Below are 22,106 nucleotides of genomic sequence, written 5' to 3'. Positions count from 1 at the left end.
AGCTCTGCTGAAAAACAGAGCGGAGTCGAGTTGTTACAAAATGTAGCACATTTGGCACAACAAGGTCAAAATTAAAATGGCACAATACATGCTGTCAATTAGGGATCTGGGGTGGGTTGGGGTAAAAATGGCAGGCAGCATTGTAAAATTTGGACTCAGTGAAGGAGTTCTTCATTACGATTTGGCTGGCACTTTCCTGCAGGCCTCATTCCTCCCATCAGATTCCTCCTCCACAGGCCCAGAAGGCTTCCTTCCTACCTGCACAGCATTTTGGCAACCTGCTTTATTATACCACATACAACAGCATTATTTTCCAGGCAGCTGTGTGTGCATGTGTGTGTGAGTGTGTGTGTATAACGCTTATCTACATATTGACTTGGTTTATATCCACACCCTTGTCTGCCATAATAATTACACATCTTGTAAAAGGAAGAACTCAATTCTTCCTGAACCTGAGGCGGGCAGCTGCAGGAGTTGCCCACCGGCGCCCAGCAAACACACCTCCGGCGCTGCCTGGTATCCAAACAGCTTCAGCACATACCCAAAGCCATTGCCTTCCATGTCGCAATGGCGGCTTTCTATGAGAAACTGAACAGAGAGCGCCAACCCGAGCACGGTTAAATGTGTTATACTACAGGAACAAAGCAGTGGAGATAGGTCGGACAGGTTATACAGGTTATACAGACAGCAGGGGCCTGTTTTATAGTTGTCAACGAGTCAGACCACACACACACTGCTTCGCTGCACGCATCTCAACACACACAAAAAGCAGCATTGTGTGGGGACCGAGACCAGTCGAGGACGTGTGTTTACATTTTGTGGCTCTCTGGACCTTGTATGTAAACATAGAGATCGCTCCAAAAGGCCAGGCATGACTTTTCTTCCCCAGCCAAACCACATCTATTGCTCAGAGCTGCCGTGACATGATGCGGGTGATAGAGGCCACATTTAGCTATTCACAACTCTTCCAAAGTTCTATCAGTGGAGGGCTTTCATTAGTCCAACAAATACATAATTTATACAATCTAAAAAATACATGTGATCATGAATCAAAGTGGGAATGAGAGACACAGAAACATTGAGGTTTTCTGGTGATGCCCATTCTTTGTTTCAGGAAGTGAACGGAGGTCAAATGTTGGACAGCTGCTCTGTCAAATGCGGTCAAATGCAATATTGTTGTACTAGTGATTAATAGCCAGACCTCATACTAACAGGAATCTGGGCTTATCGCAGTAATCCTTCTCTCGGAAAACACTGACATATTATTGGTCAGATTCTTAGCGCACTTACAGTCACATTAAATCGACCCTATTGTTTAAACATGAAACAAGTCTGCCAATTCAGGCACTTTGAGACAATAGTAGACTGCACTCTAACTGACAGCACATATCAATATATATTTATATATACATATAAAACACAAGGGGAGCCAGTAGCCTTTATCCTCTCCCTGTAGGAGACCAGGACTGATAACACTCATGTGCATGGTGATGTCTGAATTCTGCTGAGATTATTTGTCAAAAAACGCCTGAATTTCACAGTTAATTGGCCTCCCTAATTAGCATAGGATGTCTAATTCCCATTGCAGTCAGTGTGCTAAATGGTAAAGCTTTAGCGAGCGGATGCCATTCCTTTTTTTCGTTTTGAGCAGAGAGACTCCCCGTGCAAGCCGAGCTGCACTGTACATTACACACTCAATGATCGATTCTAAATCTTAATTAGTGAAACGACAAACAAGCAAGGACACTTAATGAACTGTGTACCTTGTCAAACAGCTGGCTCATTATATTTATTGAGATATATGTTAAATTTAATGATTCGGGCAATTAACTGCGGACCCCTTCCGTAATCTCTGAGGGACATAAAGGGAGGCGAGCACCAGGGCCACAAACCTAATGGAAAGCAGCTGACAAATATTTGTCACCCCCAGAGAAATGAAACGGGCATCAGCCTTGTGTTCAGAAATAAAGATGTCACACAAAATTCCGCTCCCTTGTGAGCTCAACTCCCGGTGCTTTGTGCTCCTGGATAACACTGCTCCGACGCAGAGACACGACATGTTTCAGGCGCTCTCTGCTTTGCCGGGACCTCATCCCACTTAATGATCGGAGATTTTCTGCAAAAACAATACAGAAACATAACAAAAGATATCTAAAAGTGGGCACAGTCTTTATTATCAGTGCCTTTTTTTCATGGCCATCCGTTTCCAACTTTTTTTTCTAAATTGGTCAAATGGAAAGCAGTGGAAAGCGAGGGGGAAAAAAATTAAGCTGAGCCGAAAAGTGCGACTTGGATTTAATATTTTATAATTGCCAAGGGACATTCTAAGATCAATGAATTTTTGCCCGGGACGCACATCAGAAAGAGATGTACTTCAGTCTTTTTAGGGAACATTGGTCTATTTAATTCTAGTGTCTGATGCATGTGAAATATGCCTTCCATGGCCTCCTTCTTCTTCCCCAGGCACTGCTGCAGGCAGACATTACCACTTTTAATGGGCCGCCATGAGAAGAGGCAAGTCAGCCAATAACCCATCCTCACTAATGGATCGCCTTGTTTGTTCTCTTTCACGATTTTCTGAAGCTAATTTTAGATGTTCTGTTTTTCTGTTAAAAGACAAAATAGAGGACACTGTATCACAACAATATCTCTGCACAAAACAGTTAAATAAATGGTCTTTCGACAGAATCGCAGAAAAGAAATGTATTATTATTTGAGCAACTCATTTACATGGGCCGTCTCTGCTCAGTAAAGCAGATGGTGGTCGGTCCAGGTTACGAGGGGTAGCGTAAGTGTAACTGGAAGCCAAAGCAGGACCTCTCCCAGCGGGAGATGAAATGAACTTCTGAGCTCTGTAGGAAAAAGCTTAGAGAGGGCAGTAATGGGTGTAGTTAACAGCAGTAGTTTTTAACGGTGAGAATGATCAACTCGCTGATAAATCCAGTAGTAAACGGAGCTCAGTTTCACCTTAACCGTGGCTAAATTTAAACTGACCATGGCTCTTAACAACAAATATAAATAAGCAATTTAGATCAGTGCTTTAAATCTGATGCTAATTTTGTGAGTGATTTTTACATTTAAATTTAAAATTGAATTAATGATAATTATTCTATCATACAGGATCATTCAATAGACATTTGAAATATTTACAACAATACAAATTGCACAATATTACTGAAATACACAACATTCACTTCCAATGCCATTCCTACATACATTATTAAAAAGGGGTAGTAGTCAAGACAGACAATTGCAGCTGAAACGCGTGAGTGCAACTTAACATAAAAAAATCAAACTAGTAAAGATCAGCCATGATGCAGTAAATGTACACATGCTGCTCAATTATTTAGTATTTAGTGGAAAGCAGAGAACTGCTGCTTACATGATACACTACTCAACAATGAAAAGTCCTGAATCAGATTCTGGAAAACTCAAACTACTCTGTGTTGGCATTTCTGCCATCGACTTGTAGTATTTTGCCTACTCTGTACATATTACCCCCTCTCATCCACCCTGCCTGGCATTCTTCTGCCCCCCTGCCAGCACCTAATGAAAAATCTTTTCCATCTTTTTTCCTCCTTTCTTTCCCCAGGCTCAGGACCTGACAGCTGACAATAGAGCTGACATAAAACTTAAAAAGTCAAAAGGAAAACAATTTTAAACACATAGCGATAAGAGAATGTACTGCTCCCTGAAAGTAATCAGGGTTAAATGTAACTGTATTGCAGGAGGTCCTATAAATAACCACAGAGACACAGGAGTTTCTTAAGTGAGCCATAACAGAAAGAGCTCTCCGGGGCTCCGCCGTGTACGTTTCAGAGGCTCAGTGTTGACAACTTCATTAGCAGCGCCCGCGCTCTAAACTCTCCAGTCGTTCGACAACATTATCACATGTTAAGAGTAAGAATTTGGAGGCCCATAGTTTCTATCTCCTCCAGGATGGAGGGACACACAAGCAGGCGCCAAACGGCAAAGCAGCGATCGAGGCGTTTTCTCTGCCTATCCCTGAGAGGTGAAGGCGTAGGATGAGGAGAGTGGGTTTGCACAGTGTGGTATATAGCACAGCATGGGGGCCCAGGATGTTAGGCTGTCCCCATGTCCCTGGCCAGCAGGCTAGCTAGAGAGCCAGCCATGATCGACCCGCCTCCGTAGCAGCGAGGCGGAGGGTGGGAAAAAAAAGGCAGCAAATTTCATTCTTCAGAAATTTAATTATATCAAGATTAACAAGGGAGGTAATTAATTTCTTTAAGATGGGTATCTCTTAAGTGCCTGGGGCTCAACTTTGTTGTCAAAACTGTATATTTAACCATTATTTCAGGGCAAAGTTTTAGAGGCAGGAATGAGGGGGATCACTGCTTTGCAATGAATATGGATATATAGGAGCTTCTTATCTAAATAAAGAGATTACAGTGTTAATACTAATGTTCACATTTATGTACATATATAAATGTACGGTTTATTTAGGAACTATTCAAAAATGGCCTGCGTCAACTACATTTAAAATAATTTGTTGAATCTATATTCACGAGGACGGATTCAACAGTTTTAAGGATTTTTTTTGCATCAGCTAAACTCTTCATCTTTCTGACTTAACCTTTCCTAGATGAGTGAACCAGTACCAGGTCGAGGCCAAGGTTGAATTAACAACAAGACCATCCTGAACTCCAAGCTCTCCAAGGCGTTGAACCAACAGCCCTTTCAGGAGGGAGTCCTGACAAGAAAGAAAGAGTGATGCTCTAGTGAATGAAACGTAATTCTAACAAATTCTCTGTGAGATCAGAACACTGAATTATAAGACAGGAGTCCAAAATGCTCCTACACCTGTTCTGGAAGTTAAAGATAACAAATTCCATTTAGCTATTTCCTTAAAAAGGTTTGTAAATGCTGTCAAGCATGAATTCCTAAAAATGTATATGGAACAATGGTCCTTACAGCTGGGGTTTAGGCTTTAGTGTAAGTGTGTATTGTTGTCTCTTTAGGGCAATTTGAGATTTATCGAGGTTATGACGTCTGATCTTCTACTTCATTGGAGCATCATCAGGTATAAACAATTTATCAATATCCATTGATATGTCAGTGTGAAGTCCATCTACAAAATATAGCCATATAGAATCAGTGATATATACATTCTCTTTCATGGTGTGACCTGACTAAGATATGGTGGAACGACGTATGAGAGGTGAGAATCCACCTCCTTCATTGACAATGTTTAAAGACTGTCTTATCTCTTTGAGTGTGATTCACAGGAACCTGAAGCCTCAATGACCTGAGTGCTGGACTGCCCGTGTGGGTGTGTGGGTGTTTGTGTGTGTGTGTGTAAACCCTTTCAGCAATTTTAAGTGAATTAAGGGATTAAAGTCATGATGCAAGTCAATTTGACAGTTACCATATATTTAGTATGCGATGCACTTACCAGCATCTCTTCTCCTCCCTCATTCTATACATAGTTCATTCAGTTCAGGCTACTCAGTGATTCTCTAAATTACTAATGTGCTGAACTACATTTGTCTACATCTCAGGTCTATGTTAGCAACCAACCCTAAAAAAATTAACAATGCCTAAAGCACAATTAACAAGTTAGCATGCTGTGTGTAAGAAGAGCCATACAGAGCTGCTAGTATGGCCATAGACTCTTATTTACACCAGTATTTACTATTCAGGTCAACATTTAATTGGAAGTTAAAGTTATTTTCAGTTTTAGCTGTGATTTACTTATTTAGGCCTAACTAATTTCCCTGCTATTTGACACATACCGTATCCAGTAGCTGATTTGCTATTCTTTAACAGGGGAGACGGCCCAATCAGAGCAACCCCCTGCTCCCACAACACCCACTAACACACACACTCACAAAGGACTTAATTGCAGGACGTCATAAACATAATTATGACATTTCAAATTCTATAATTGCAATTATAATTTCATTTTAATAGAACTGCTATTAGAATAATACAAATTTTATGTAGGACTACTCTTTTTGCTGGACATGACGCATTACAATAATTATATATTATAACTTATCTTTCAAAACACACTGAAATTTTGACAGTTTAAACCTTAATTATCAAACTGTTTTTACAGCTGAACATGGTGCTGTCAGTGTGGGTTAATTCCCTCAGAGACGTTACCAGCTCCACTTCCACGTTAAATTAAAATATAGTAAAGGTCTATATCTCTAGAACTCTATAATCTCTATAACGCTGTATCTACAGTCATGTCTTCTGTAAAATACTATAGAGATGGCTTTCTCTGGGGTATAATTCGGATGCTACTGAATGATCATAGAAATATTAAAGGAATATTATATGAATGCTACAGGCAGCATTGAGCAGAAGTGCATCCTCTTTCGCTTCCGCAACTGCACATCGTCACTTTGATCCTGAAGGTGACACTACTCTATACCATATAGTCTGGAATGGATTATTAATTCTATACAGTTTGAATATTATAGATAAGAAGATGAGAAGAGAGAGAAAAAGCGACAAAGCCATTATCGGCTACTTTATGTGTTTTTCATATTTTCTAAAAGAGCAACTAACAAAACATAATTTAAAAAATGTCTAACATTTCAGTACAATCTGAAATGGAAGTGGATAAATGTATAAATGTATTCCACATAACTGAAGGAAAAAAAGGAATGTATTTATCTTTTCATGCTAATGCTATAGCTGCATTTTAAATGCTTTAACCCACAGTCCATAGTGCAGTAACCACTGGTGGGTACCACTGTGCTCTGCGTTGTGCAGGGGAAGGGAAAGTTGGCAAAGTGCACTGTGTTAAAGCTCTAAGAACGCAAGGCATCCGGCCAAGGAGCCCCTGCAACCATTCTGAAGACTCAACTCTGTCTCCTTTGTGTCCTCGCTGGAAATGCACAATCGCCTTGAGACGTAAAGTCAAACTAATATTACAATCTTCTTGACATTATGAAACCAATAGCAGCCTCTCTGTGCCCTCTTTAATCATATTTATGTAGGATGTAGAGAAGGGAATCCACACAGGAATCCTTATGCTTCATTACAGCCCGGTATAAGTCATTCTCCTTCATATTCCACCCTGCAAGACTTGAGTGGTGAAATAAATGTATAAACGCAACAGCTAATCAGGGGTTAATGTCAGTGCACCCTGTGGAGTTAACTGAGGCCCCCTTATGGTTCACAGCAAAAGTGTAGCTGTTTGAGGAAACAAAAAAAAAAGAAGGTTAAGTTAGCTGTCTTTTCCGCGAAAAGTAAACACTGTGTGTAGTGTATGGTTTGGATATAGAGAGAAGTAAAAGAAAATAAGAGAAAGAGAGCTTTTATGCAAATTAACACATGAGAAAGTTTTAGTAAGAATTGTGCACAGGCACATTACTTCCACTGTACCAGCAATCAGGAAAGAGTTTTTAACCAAATAATATTCTCTTCAGAGTCTGGATAGAGAGGGGGAAAGATGGAAAGCAAGAAGAGACAGGGGGAGGAGGAGGAGTGAGTGGTTTCCTCCACGCGGTGCCTTCTACTAGCATTCAGCTGGTCGGCTCTTAACCAAACAGCCTGGTTGGTCCTAGTCCTCTGAATCCTTACGCCCCCCCCTCTGGCTCCGGAACCACCGCAGTCTGCGAGTTTCCTGTTTGTCTGGTTGAAGACCTGGCCGATTTTTACTCCCAGGCGGCACATTGGGAGGGACGCAAGGAGAAGCAGGAGAAGGAGCAAAGCACAAGACATAAGGACAGAGGGGAGGTTGGCGGGGAGAAGGCAAAGGGAGAGACACTGAACACTCCCGAGTTGGGATTGATTTACTTCATTAACCGAGATTACAAGTTTAACTTACAAACCAGAGGTCAAAATTTCTCATTAACAAGGGGACCGTGGAGAACCTCGGGGCTGGGAGACCACTCTTATTACTGACTACACATTTCAATCTGTCTTTGATGTTCCATGTCTGCCTTTCTACCCCCTCTTTCCCCCTCCTATTTTTTGGCAGCGAGGTTGATTTTAATTGTAGCTATAGAACAGAGCATAGTTTGCCTGTAAGCCAGCCTCCACATCTGTAGTGAGTGCAGCTTTAGTGATATTGGGTGCAGTCCATAGCTCGGGGCTAATTTTAATGGTCCCCCTCCCCTCCCTCCTTCATTGGAGACTCAGATTGTTTTCCACGTGATTCCTGTTAATTTAGCTGGAGGAAAGGGCATCAGTTTTCCTTGTGCTTTTCCCCCTCTCTCCCCATGCCTCTCACTCTATTGCCTCACTCCTTCTTTCTGATCTACAGCCTCAAAGAAAGAAGGTGAAATGAATTCAAATGGAAAAATAGACTGTGCTCACTATTAAATCGCTCACCTACCTTTGTCCCTAGCGTTGCGCCTGGTCGAGATAGATAGGAGAAAGGCGGCGTGGCTGTACGAAACCATGGCAATTTTGCGGCTATTGTCATTTTTATGTCAACAAACAAAGCTCTGGCTTTGATGTGATAAATGGCCTTAGTGCCTAGATGATAACTCTGTGCTCATAAATGTGTCAAGGATGTTTCGAAGCTCTAAGCATGTTTCACACTGCAGGACATTGAGTGCGGAGAAAATTTTTTACACTGCAGAAGCTTTAATGCTAACCTTAGATGTTCTGAAGTCTCTATCAGTCTCTCATAAGAGACTGTAGCAACACAATTTAGCCAAGGATGCACCAGACGTGAAGAGAGGAGATCATCATCGAAATCGATGGGAGGAAATGAAACAGTCTCAGTCAAATCCTGTTAAAAGTGTGAAAGACTGAATATTGAGGGTGTGATCAAACAATAATTCGACAATAAAGATCTAATTTGACACACTGAGCTAAAATACTTCTTTACTATATAAGTGAATTAGGTGTGTTGCCTAACAAGAAAATATTCACTGGGAATTAAGATTTCCTTTTCCAATAACTCAACACTTATTAGGCAGGCATCAAAGTGGAAGTGTCCACAACTTCAAGCTTATGGCTTGAGGGCAAAGGTCATTTGTGCCGTCGTCATATTTCCATCCACCTTGAGCTCCCTCCGACCTTCTTCAAGGTAACCCATCCCTGACTTTTGTGCCGCACTTCAAAAGCCCGTGTGTGCTGATTGGAGGGTGAGGGCAGTAGGATGGGGACTAGTTAGCCGGAGTGGGGTTTTCGAAGAGTGTGCCTATGCAGTGACCCACCGCTGGGACCACAGCAGGACCTCTTCTAGAAAGTCAGCCAGCAGCCCCAGCCATTGGCTCCTTGGAACTAATCCACCCTGCGGAGCCCTGTAAGGCCCTCTTTGTTCCTTCCTGCAGACTAGACCAGGCTGGAGAGAGACTCCCCAGTCTTGACTGGCTATCAGTTTCACAGCCCGTGGCCATCCTCTTCCACGTGCAGGTCCTAGCTCGGCCAAGCCACCATCAAATTAAATGTGGGTGAGTGGGGGTGGGGGCGGGGGTTGTGATCGGGGGGTATGGAGTCAAATTGTGTCACCTGAATTCCGTCACAGTCCGAACATGGTGGAAAGGTGGTCTAACAAGGAGAAGAACAAGCAGGAGGGAAGGAATATTGAAGAGGAGGAATTTAACTGGAGCTCTGCCTCTCGGTGAACAGAGCAGGATCTCAACAAGGCCATTATCTGGCTCCTAATTTGAGCTCTGGCACAGCACTGAAGGGCTGCCTTTGTCTGGGATTAATGCGGAAAGCTCAGGATGCGATGTCAGAGGGAAATAATCAGCATGGGCCCTTCATAACGTTGGCTGCTTGTGCTCCTGGCCAGGGCCCCCCGGCTCATTTCTGTGGAGATGAAATCTATGACAAGCCCCTCAGTGAAGCTGAGAGCAGGCAACAGTCCAGTAACACCCACAGGCCTCCAGGCATCCTGTGACCCCCTTAGAAAAGTCACATTCACTTTGCTCTGGAGAAGGGAAAGAGAACGCCGCAGGCGCTTCAAGCCCATGTGAAATGAAGAAATGTGAGGAGGTGAAAACGAAGTGAAAATAAGTTAAGATTCCTCCTCCGCCCCCTCTGCAATCACTCCAGAGGAGGGGCACCTTATGACTTCACTTCATTATGCCCCTCTAATTAAACATGAGCAGGACATTAAAAAGAAGGTGGGGGGGAGTCGAAAAAAGACAACAACTCCAGCATAATGTATATTAATGTTTATGTTGTATAACTGTATTTGGGAAAGCGGTTTCAGAAAGCTTTTTTTTTTGCGCAGCAGAAGGTCGCAGGCTAATACCCATCAGGGTAAAACATTCTGAAAGAGGTTGGCAATGTACTCAAGGACCAGAAGTAATGCTTTTATTTTGTTATTTATGCTTTTTTACCGGGTGCATTACTATGCTCCTCTGCAGCATATTGCTGCTAAGCGAAGGATGTGAAGATGCAACTCGATAAGTAGGTTATTAAAATGACCAATTGACATTCAAAATTCTGGCTTATTTTACATTCATCATATTTACAGATGAATATGTGGAATTCAAATGTTTCCCCTGCCTAAAGGAAAATGTGACTCGGTACAGCAACTGTGCATGAGTTCATGTATGATCCTATGCTAGAGAAATAGAACATTAAAGTTACTTCTTATGGAACAGGAGACGTTCAGTTCAATCGAGAACAGACGGCGCAGGTCACATAATGTGTATGGCACATGTGACACATGATATTTTGTACTATCTTTGTCATGTTTGCTGACTTAGATTGGGGAGAGTGATCAGATACATTCCTAAACTTGAATAATGCTAATAATTGGGTAAGGATGAGGAGGATCCTGAATGTAATGGCTCTAAGACTGAAGGCGTGGGTGTAGAGAGACATACAAAGAACCTTTCTACTACACAAACCCGCTCCTTGCAGCCCACAGAAAGGTATTGGCTAATGAATCTTATCATTGATTTCAGATTTGATCATCTTCACTCACATGGTATATGAATAAACATGACAACAGCTTAGTAACTCATTACCAGCAATGCATTTCTTAGCACCAAAACCTTTTTGTTGTGCATGCAGTGCACACTGGAACTGGACTGTTAATCAATCCTGGCTATGGGGCAATTGGGCAAAATGTAAATATAAGAACGTGTATATGGAATAAAATGAAGCCAAGACATCCGGTTCATCAATATCAGTAAAATATTTAAATGCATAATGATGGTAACCCATTGACCAGCCAATGTGCCAAATGCTGTAGATCATGTAATCATTCACACCATCAATCTATTTTGTCTTTACTGATCTCTTATATTATTTATCTACATTTTATTTGGGTGCTACAATCATATTACTTTTTTCTCCTACGCAATCTATGACTATAAAAAATGTTTTTTTATTTAGCTTTTTACTATTAATGGTTTTCCAGTGCTACTTAGTGGACATACTGTTCTCAAATTTGCTTTTAATGGAAACTGAATTCTAATAGATTCTTATTATCTATTATGTAAAAACTCACAATTAAAAATGAAGTCAATCTATCACTCATCAACAGCCATTTGTCCACATTTTTATTGTGAACAGAATACAACGGAAAATAGGGGAGAAGTTTTTGTTGTTTTTGTTTGTCTGAAGATTTAAACAAAAGTATTTTGGTAGAGGAACAACTTTGCACAGTCACATAAAAAAATAAATGAGTGGTATCTCCATCATTGATTATCTCACATTTTTCACCTCAGTAAACATTAGAGCCTATAATATGCCACCCAGTCAGGGTTTTTCCACATATAAACTGAGTATCCAGCCAAAAAGAATGTTGCCAGGGAATTTATTGTCATACTCCCTCAGGGAGTTTTACTTTTATTTCCAATCTCCATTTTATATTTTCTTATATTGATTTGAACGCACGAGCAAATGTGATTTTGGGTGAATTTAACTGAACTTGAAACTGAACAATGTGTGTGGAGTCCTTGGTTGACTGTGATGTGATCACACCTTGAACCAATTTTTTATCTATCAGCAGTGAGAGAGAAACAAAATGTGTTGGAGGCCAAAAAACTGTAAACAGAGGTAAACCATTAGAGATTTTTTAAGAAAGGAACAGTGTAACAATGAAATCTTAGAATCCCTGTTGATGTCTGAGTTTCTTTGACCGATCACATCAGAGCTTGAGGTGAAAACCTTAATAAAACATAAAGTGGCCCTGATGACTGAGCCACATCGGCTGCTAAATCAAAAAAAGAAGAAAAGGTACAACAAGTTGTTGTACAAGAGTCCCTGACAATAGTTCTCAGGCAAACAAATAACATAGGCAGACAACTAGAATAAAGTAGTAAGAAAACATTTACCTAGTGACGAACTGCAATGCAACAGTTTATGGTTAGTGATTAAGTTGGACACTGCGTGTAACAACTATCAAGTATCACATCTTTGACTACTAATAAAGTAGTCTGGTGTACTTGTCTACTTGAAAATCAACCTCGACAAGACTGAACTACTTTTCCTTCCAGGGAAAGGCTCTCCCATCCATGACCTGACTATTACCTTTGACAACTCTGTGGTAGACCCCACCCAGACTGCTAGTAACCTGGGTGTGACACTCAACAGTCAACTCTCCCTTACTGCCAACATTACTGGAACAACCCGCTCGTGTACATACATGCAGCACAACATCAGCAGAATACATCCCCTTCTCACTTAGAAGGCGACGCAGGTACTGATCCAGGCTCTGGTCATCTCATGCAACTCCCTGCTGGCTGGTCTACCTGCTAGGTCCATCCAGAATGCAGCAGCTCGACTGGTCTTCAACCTACCTAAGTTCACTCACACTACTCAGCTCCCTTCACTGGTTACCAGTGGCTGCCCGCATCAGTTTCAAGACACTAGTACTTGCGTATCGTGCTGTGAACGGATCCTGCACAGTGTACATCCAGGACATGGTCAAACGTTACACCCTGTCCACTCCGCTCTGCATCTGCCAATCGGCTTGCTGCTCCCTCACTGCGAGCTAACCACTCAACAAAATCACAACTGTTTGCTGTCCTGGCTCCCAAATGGTGAAAAGAGCTCCTAATTGACAGCAGAAAGTCTACATATCTTCCGCCGCAAACTAAAGACACATTTCTTCCAACTATACCTTGGTTAAGAAGATGATGTCTAATAAACCACCGTCAACTCTGGTGTTTATATATTTTTTTAAAATGGCACTTACATGTGGCACTTTGGCAGTTTGGCTTTTTTAAAGCAATTAAATTGTACTTACTTGATTCTTGTTGTTCTGTGTTTGTACCCTCATTGTTGAATGCACTTATTGTAAGTCGCTTTGGATAAAAGCGTCAGCTAAATTAAATGTAATGTAATAAACCTTGATACTGACACATCACAAGTTTGAAGCATTATACGGAAAGTGATGCACAACCTCAAGTGTTACCTGACAGAAATGTGAAAGAGGAAAACAAACATCCCACATTGAAACCAAACTCCCCGTCAAGTGGTTTGATTAAGATGAATTACAAGTACCCTGACCAGTTGCTGGTGCAGGAGACCATCGCCTCACCTGCAGTTATGCGTTTCTATTTCTTATTCACTGTCTTGCAGAAAGATATCCAGTGAGTCATTTCTTGCATACCATTTAACAACCCTGAATGTTTGAACTTACCACAGTCGGGGAAGACAGAACAAGAAAAATTACTGAAACCTGCCTACATAAGAATGCAAGGAAATATTTTCTTTGGATTCAGTATTCTCCTGAGGAAATGCCAGTTGGTAGGTTGTCAATATGCTCTGTGTGTCTATAAAACTATCAGGAAGGGTAAAACATGTTCCTTATTACACCATTTTGTTTCCTAGATAAACACAGTGAAACTGAGATAAAAAGTTGCCAGTTAGACAGTTCCCACTTTTGGAGTTACCTGATTTATATATATATATATATACATATATATATACATACATACATATATATATAGATAGATAGATAGATAGATAGATAGATAGATAGATAGATAGATAGATAGATAGATAGATAGATAGATAGATAGATAGATAGATAGATAGATAGGGAAAAGAAGAAAAAAAAAGAGATAAAATAGCCAATACGTGAGTCTGGTTCTTACCTCGGTCCCTGATGGCGTGGCTCCTGGTGAATCCACTTTGCGTTTTTTGCGGGGTCCGATGGCAGCTAGTGCTGTAAGGTTGGCATCTCGCTGCCTTATCTGCGCCAGCTCCTGTTGTTGCATCTGGTGAAGAAAAAAGAACACAAAGATTAGAAAATTACCCTCTACGCTCTATGTAGTGTAGCGTAGCACCAATATTAAATGCATCTGTTTGGGTAAGAAAGGAAATCAGGTATCAGTATGCACCACTGATTCATGTACATTTAACATCTGCTGAAAAAAGTGAAGTTTCACACCTATATACTCATATTTCTTCCACATACATATTCATAACTTACGCCCTAAATGTGATGGCTTTGAGGATAACAAAGCTTCAGTCTGCATAAAACAAAACCATCTATGGTAAAGAACTGCTTCATGTAAACTTTCCTTGTTGGTAGCAGTGATGGTCTTAAATTTCAAAACCCAACTTCCTCTCTCTGAATGTGTTAACCAAACACCATGTCAGTTATTTGGAGCCATACAATTAATCCAAGAGATACTGGATTTGAATTACAGTCACATTTTAAAAGACTCGATGGTAAGAAGTGAATCAAATGTAAGTGAGTAAATATATTTTCATGTGTTGTATAAGCTCTCTGAGCTGAACAAAATGGAAGCCTTTTGTCAGCCATTAACAGAGCTCCTGTCAAAGCTAGTGTGTGTGTGTGTGTGTGTGTGTGTGTGTGTGTGTGTGTGTGTGTGTGTGTGTGTGTGTGTGTGTGTGTGTGTGTGTGTGTGTGTGTGTGTGTGTGTGTGTGTGCAATCACATGGTCCCATTGTGATTTTTGCAGTTTGTGATGTATACGGGGGAGGTTGTGTGGAGGCACTGCCCAAGGTAATGTCATGTCTTGCCTCAGGGCTGAGGGGAACCCAGCATTGCTTGGAGCTGCCCTTTCTATTGGTTGGATGTGTGAAGGCCGGGGCCATGGCACAGAGGGTGTCAACACTCCCTCCAACATGCAAACACAGTCCACACACACACACACACACACACACACACACACGTGCCTATGTCGGCCAGAGCACAGGGAATGCCTACCCACCAGCCTGCCTGCGTGCCTGCCCGCTGGGGGGAGAGGGGCCTGGGTTGGAGCGAACAGGGACAATCAATGTGCGCTTTCATGTCTTTCATGTTCTTTTATGTTATCGCTCAGCATGTGTTCGCCGGGCGCTTGTGTTTGTGTGAGGCATGTTTGTTGTCTGATCAGGGGAAAATTTCATGTTACTTTCAGATGGCGCTCTGTAAAAGGTTGCTTTGGTGTACAAAGTCTGTTCTAAAATGAGCATGCAGTTGGCTCTGATTTTCTCCTAAAACCCTGCTGGCGAGGCATGCCCTTTAGGGTGTTGCCACTTCACATTTAGCACGGTGGAACTGTCGAAAGATTAAAACACGCTGACAACACAAAGTATAGGGGAAATAATAGCAGTGGTAGCAACTAGCAGAATACCTCAACTACATTTACGTGTCCATTTTGAAATGGATCCTGGTAAAAAATGGAGATGCTGCCTGTTAAACTAATGCTAACTAATAACAATGACACGGACATGACATGAATTCAGGGAGTTAGTTGAGCATCAGGCTCTTAACACGATGCAAATACAGTCAGCAACTGGGGATCATGACTGGATGTGGTCAACTGGGGTGGAGATGAATATTGCTGCTGTCCTCATGGCAAATGTAGCATTAACGTTATCATTGCTAACCTTATTAGGCCTTGCTACAAACAACACACAAATCTCTCCAGGCCTGAAAGAGCGAGAGAGAGAGAGAGAGAGAGAGAGAGAGAGAGAGAGAGATGTCCGCTATCTCACTGATGGCACCAGGATGCCGGCATCTCTGCCTGGCAGTTGGCACCAGGCATGGGCTCCCAGCGCCCACAGCAACTGCCTGCATTTTCAGATTTATGACTGTATGATAAATGAAGACTTCATTTAACCATCTGCAACCCTCCAGTCTCCGTTTCCTGTCAGTACAGAGGCCGCCATGACACTGGGAGACGGATTTCTGATGTCAATCTGGTGCCAGTGCGCCAAGTCCACCTTCCTTTGACGATTGCAGATTGATACAAGCTAGAGTTGGACCAGACTTTGCTAGATTTGTTTTCCCATGTTTTTTCCAACTATCATTTAATTCAAACATTGTCATTGAGAGCATTTATGTGGACACAGACAAGAGTAGAAATAGCAGTATTAAGGAATATAGACACATGTTGCCTTCAAAACCATGTAGATTACTGTTATCAACTGCCCTGAACTGTACAGGGTTTGTTTATGTATAATGTAATAATCTCTTGTCACTCTCACTCTGTGCACATACATATATATATATATATATATATATATATATATATATATATACAAATGTATATATAGGCGCTAAGCAACCCTACTGTTAGTAATCCCATTACAATCTTTTTGTCTGTTGTAAAACTACTCATTATTAAATGAAATAATTTTGTTGCAACATTAAATGATTTTGCAGTATCTGTCATCAGGACATCGTTCTGAGGTATCTGGATCTCACTGAGACAGACATAGAAATCAAAACTCTTTCCAACACGTCAAAGAATCTCTCTCTTCTTTCTGAATTCCCCTGTCAGCAATAGGTACAATCATATCTGAGAAATGCAAAGGTCACTACAGAGATTAATCCCAGACTGGAAGAATAACCAGCTGGCTGGCAGGATGCATACATTTGTCAGATCTGATCAATTGTACCACATGAGTAAATATCTGCTGCTCCAAAGTCACATAAATACCAGTGCTTCCAGTCTGCCTGTGTGCCCTTTTGAAGCAGAGAACTGGGACTTGTTACGTCAAATTATTAGCAAAGGTCAGGAGATGTAGAACATTTTCCAGGTACCCACAGAACCAATCTGTGGCTTTGTTAGAATGGGGTTTTATTTAATCTTAATGCAGAAAGCACAGTGTTGGGTGATTATGTTATGGCCAGCGTGGAAATGGGACGTGTATGGAAATAGAAATGAGTACATTTCTGGGGAAGCGATTGTAGCAGTTGCACCAATGTCTCCAACAGATGTCGAGTGGCCTGCTGAATGCAGTTAACACTGCGATGACACTATACAGTGTTTTACGTAAAAATATTAAAGAAATACAAGGTGACATGAACCGCCACCTACTCCAAAAATACTGTAACTGTTTTCCAGGTATGAAAAGTCCTTTTAAGTATACTGTATGTTATCGTACAGTAACTGAATAAAGATTACCCCCCTTAAAATACTAATACAAATCCTAATTCAGATCTTCACAGAACTTCACCTGTTTCTATAGATATCAGCACTATACATATGCCTGATTCTTTCCATAAAGGTATCGGCATTATTTCTTGAGAATATCATGAAAAAGTTAAAAATAAAACCACCTATAAACACTCTCATAATGCTAAAGAAATCCTGGATCTCACCCCTTTATTGAATCCGCACCAAAAGTGAATGGATTTTTCCTTGCTCCACACTCCACCCTTATCCTGACAGACAAACAGCAATAAAACATAAACTCCTTGGCTAAGGTCAAAAGACAAAAACCTCTATTTAAAGGGAAATGGATGTTATTGTTCATCTGCATCGTTGACGGCTGGTTTGCCTGTTTAAAACAGCGGCTTAATCAGTACAGCTGATGCTAACAAACTATTTATAAAAATAAAAGTTAAATAATGTTTCATTAATGCAATGGTGTTTCCTGTTCTTGTTCATTAGTAATGTTTGTTGCTACCTCGTGGACTCAACAGATTCGGTCGCAAATGCAAACTCAATTCACTTCATTAAATTTAAATATAAAAAAAAATATGTCCATCTTCAATAAAAAGTCTAACTTACAGTTCTGTAACCCTAATAGATCGGTAAAAATGTCGGTCATGACTGAAGATAGGATTTTTTCTCCTCAAAAACATGAGAAAGAGCAGCGTGTTCATTTATGTTACAAAAACGTCTCAAATACAGCAAGAACCTTAGAGCCATCTGATATGCTTGGAGTGAAGAGGAGGATAAGCTGCGGGAGCCATGATGGCCAACCTGCCATTCTCCATCTCTGCTTTTTTTAACAAAGGCTTTTCTCTCCCTCCTCCCTCCCTCTCTCCTCCTGGCCTGAGGGGCTGCTCATGGCCCCCCAGACGCTTACAGACAGATGTCCTTGGTAGAGCAGAACACGCTCTGCTTGACGTCACAAGTAGCTACGGGGCAGTGGAGGAAGCTTGAGGGCTCTCTGCTCTACAAAGACCACAGTATAAAAGCCAGACCATGGGTTTTGCGTTGGTCTGTCTCTTTACCCTCCCCCTAATCAGCTCTGGTCCAACAAGACACAGCAGGGAGCTTCTCGGTATATAGACATGACATATGTCACTTTGGTGAATGCCGTTATTTCCCCAAAGACAGTTCATACATTTTAAACAAGGCAAGGTGGCTCCAGTGGAAATCAAATCCCTTACCATGGCTTTAACCTTTGCACTGCTCGCCTATAGGCTGAGTTAGATAAAGGACATAAATACAATAGTATTGGCCGAATGCTGAGGGGAGCTGTCTCCAGGCTGAACATTGCACTTTCTGCATTTTACTGATGTGTTCTAGTGTTTGGGCAGACATTAGTTTAACTACAGTCCACCTTGCAATGGGATCACACTAGTGTTGATTGCCTGATCACTAAGTATTCAGCAGTTATTACTACATTATTATTACTCATTTCATTAGACGTGCATTCAATAATTATAACTACATTGTTACATGAGCAATCTGCCTTCATTTTACACACCTGTAAAGTTCCGCACACTACATCTTGCACAGTTGATGTTATCCCAGTGACAAATGCTGCATTCAAATGGGGTTGTGTTTACCGTGTTTACCAGAATCCATATCAACGCCACCCTGTGTGGTATTCACGACCTTGTAGCTTGGTTTTCTGAAAACTCAGAGCTCACAAGATGTGATGTGATTGATGACATTTCAGAAATGGCAGTAGCCACAGAAGTAAATTCAGTCACATGTGATGTTTCTATTTATTAATTTATGTTGATTTTCCCAAAACTAGTCTTTTCCCTCATTATTTCTTTGCATTTCCTGCTTTATGTTACGTGACTGCTAGCTTGTTAAACTGTTAGCCTCTGTGACTTCTAGACACCAAAGTCAAGTCAATATTAGTGTCCATGTTGTCTTTGCCTAGCAGCAGTGTTCTCACGACTTACCATGTCATAACAAGTTCTATTTGAGGGCAACAAAAATCGGTCCACATCAGACAGAAATAACACCCAACACCACCTCAAATCTGCGTCTGTTGAGTTCTCACTACAAAAGGTGTCTCCAGGACCACAGTTTTCTTAATGTATGATAAATATATTAATAATCTAACAGTCTCTTAAAGTAATACTGTTGGAATTATTTTGTTCTCTAACTACACTGTCGTGGAGAATGTTCACATTAGCACAATGTTAAACACCAGTAATAATAGTATTCATAGTCAGCAGTGTGTGAGAAAGGATTGAAGGGTGTCACTCCTATTGTATAAACTCACTGTATGAACAACCAGAAACATGTTTATTAGATCAGGTCTATTAGGACCACAGGAGTATAACAAGTATATTTAATTTTATTTGTTTTTAGATCTGGATGGATTTCCCTGTGTCTTTGGTGATCCTTTGACCTTCCCCCTAAAGCCATCATCGGGTCAAAATTTAAACTTGTCCAAAACCAATTACTCAAGCAAATTTCCCATCAGTCTCGGCTGTACTTTGTTTTGTGTTAATTAATCCACATTCGCATACTGAAGTTAATTAAACTAAGATGGTGAGTTGGTCACCATTAGTGATCCTTTGTAACCTGGTTAATATCATAATGTTAGCATTGTCACCGTGAGAAAGTTAGCATGCTGATGTTAGCTGTGTATATGTACAGCCCATAGACTGCAAATAAAGATGGATGACATGACTGCTCCCAAAAAGTGACGCCAAAGCATTTATATTGCCACCTGGTGGCTGGCTCCAGTATCGGTTATGAAAAGTCAAAATACACGTCAAATGTTTTTTCTCAAAGATGGTAAGGTAGTAGACTCATGTTTTCACAATAATAACACTTAATTAACTATTTTTGTCAGTTAGAACTAGGCAAAACACAAAAGGTGTGTGCACAGTAGTATTATTGTCGATGACAATGCATGAAAAAATTATAAAAAATTATTAATCTCAATAAAATGTCTCAGTTTGGGTGTAAATTAAGATCAAATATTTCATGAATGGAGACAATACTTTTTTCTCACTTTGTATTTCAAATACCATTTTCAGTCGCAGGTTTCCATAGCACCGCACATTCCTACTCTATAATAAGCAACTGTGAAACAGCAGCAATGTAATATTATATATGACTTGTTTACACGATGTACTCACATCGTGTAAGTTGTTGATATCAATTATTCCATAATTATAACTGTCACCCTGTGAAAAAGGGGAAATGGATCATATATTAATCTGTCATGACTCAATTGATACTTCTGTCCATTAGCCGTTATCCTGCCATGCTTTTGTATGTGCTGATGCCAGGTCTGTAAAGTAAAGTAACTTTAGCTTATATCATTATCTCCACTCTGTCTACAGCAGGTCTCTCCGATCTTCAAAGATAATTTTTCTTTAGGAAAAAGTATTTTGGTGTAAGATTCCGTTTCCTGTTTGACTGGCAGTTTTCATCCTGTCAAAAGCGTCACTGTACACACGATGGTCTGCAAAACACAGTGTACGGACAGGAGTGTCTTCATCCATTTGTAACACAACTAGCCACAACTTCAGAGTGTCACAGTCTCCTAAAGCTTTGTGAGGTGTGCTGCGTCATTTTGTTGCTTTTATTCTGAAATGAGCAAACACGAACCATCTTTTCCGGTTCCCTCCAACTCTCACTAATGTTTCTTCCTGCAACAACTCACTTTCCAGCAAGACTTCTGTTACAGGTTCGACACACGTCAATTTCGGTTAGAATCCATAATGTGTTCGCACACATAAAACAATCTGAACCTGTCAGTGGCAAAAACAAACAGTCAACGTACTTTGATGCAGACAAAGGACCCATGGGATTACACTGCAGCCGTTTGGATGCTGGTTGTCTTGTTCTCACACAATATTTGACCAATAAATCCAAACATCTCTGTCTTTATTAATCATTTAGACCAAAAAAGAAGGGAAATAGGCCTGAGGTTTAAAAATACTGGAATTATCCCTTAACATGAGTGTGTGTTGACATTTTATGTATGTGTTTTATGCGTGTCTGTTAACCATGGATCTCATTCACCTGACACCCACATGGCCGACATTACATGAACATCTGTGAGCTGCATCTTGAGGCCTTTCTTCATCTGAAGTGCCTGCTAGTTAGTTTGCCGCAGGGAGAAAGGCCATTTGCAGTAACCAATCAGGTTTCACTTCTCCATCTGCACTCATATAGTACAAAGAGAAGAGTTCAGCCTCGACCTGATAATCTACTCAAGTCTTTGTGTTAAGAGACATGCATGACATCATCACCACCAACAATTAGATATGGCAGTGTTCCACAAGTAAAAGTTTGAATGTTTAATTTGTATATAAAAACATGTGTAATGTTTAGATGATATTTTGTGCTGAAGCATATTTCATTGCCCTTTTAGGTATAAAGTTACACTGTATTGCATTCAGTCTTTAATATGTGTATGGTTTACAGTTATATGCATAGAATCTACATATCGACTATATACATATTGATGGATTGCGTTATTTTACCAATACAGAATGACAGATATTAAATATTTAAAAGTGTCTTGAAGAGACAAATCATGATTGAAGTTCAGCTTCATCACATTGTCCAACACATAAATCTGAATATTTTAGTGAATCTGTTTGTGATTACATTATTTTACCTATGTAGATGAATTCAAAATACATGCATGAGCTAATAGTCTTGGCTCAGAGTGTTCCATTTCCTCTGAAGCCGAGTATGTCAGAAGTGTTTCCAGGGCCAAGGACCAATTATTCCGAGCCCTCAGCCGTCCCTGGAGCTAAGGTCATTATGTGAGTGTCACTATCATGACCCTGTGGTTCCTCTT

The 22,106-nt window shown here is 40.7% G+C and overlaps 1 protein-coding gene across 2 annotated transcripts in view; it reads right to left on the bottom strand.

Moving 5' to 3' along the window:
* LOC118106253 (transcription initiation factor TFIID subunit 4) overlaps positions 1 to 22,106 on the bottom strand; it is a 90,066-nt gene that overhangs the window by 12,520 nt on the left and 55,440 nt on the right. For both annotated transcript variants that reach the window (XM_035154652.2, XM_035154662.2), the window contains one exon: positions 13,998 to 14,120. In XM_035154652.2, the coding sequence (XP_035010543.2) occupies positions 13,998 to 14,120 (123 nt within the window). The remainder of the gene's footprint in view (positions 1 to 13,997; positions 14,121 to 22,106) is intronic.

Source organism: Hippoglossus stenolepis, chromosome 1 (genome assembly GCF_022539355.2).
Source record: "Hippoglossus stenolepis isolate QCI-W04-F060 chromosome 1, HSTE1.2, whole genome shotgun sequence".
NCBI lineage: Eukaryota > Metazoa > Chordata > Actinopteri > Pleuronectiformes > Pleuronectidae > Hippoglossus > Hippoglossus stenolepis.
Note: the sequence above shows the minus strand (reverse complement) of the source record. Positions and strands in the feature narration are given on the sequence as shown.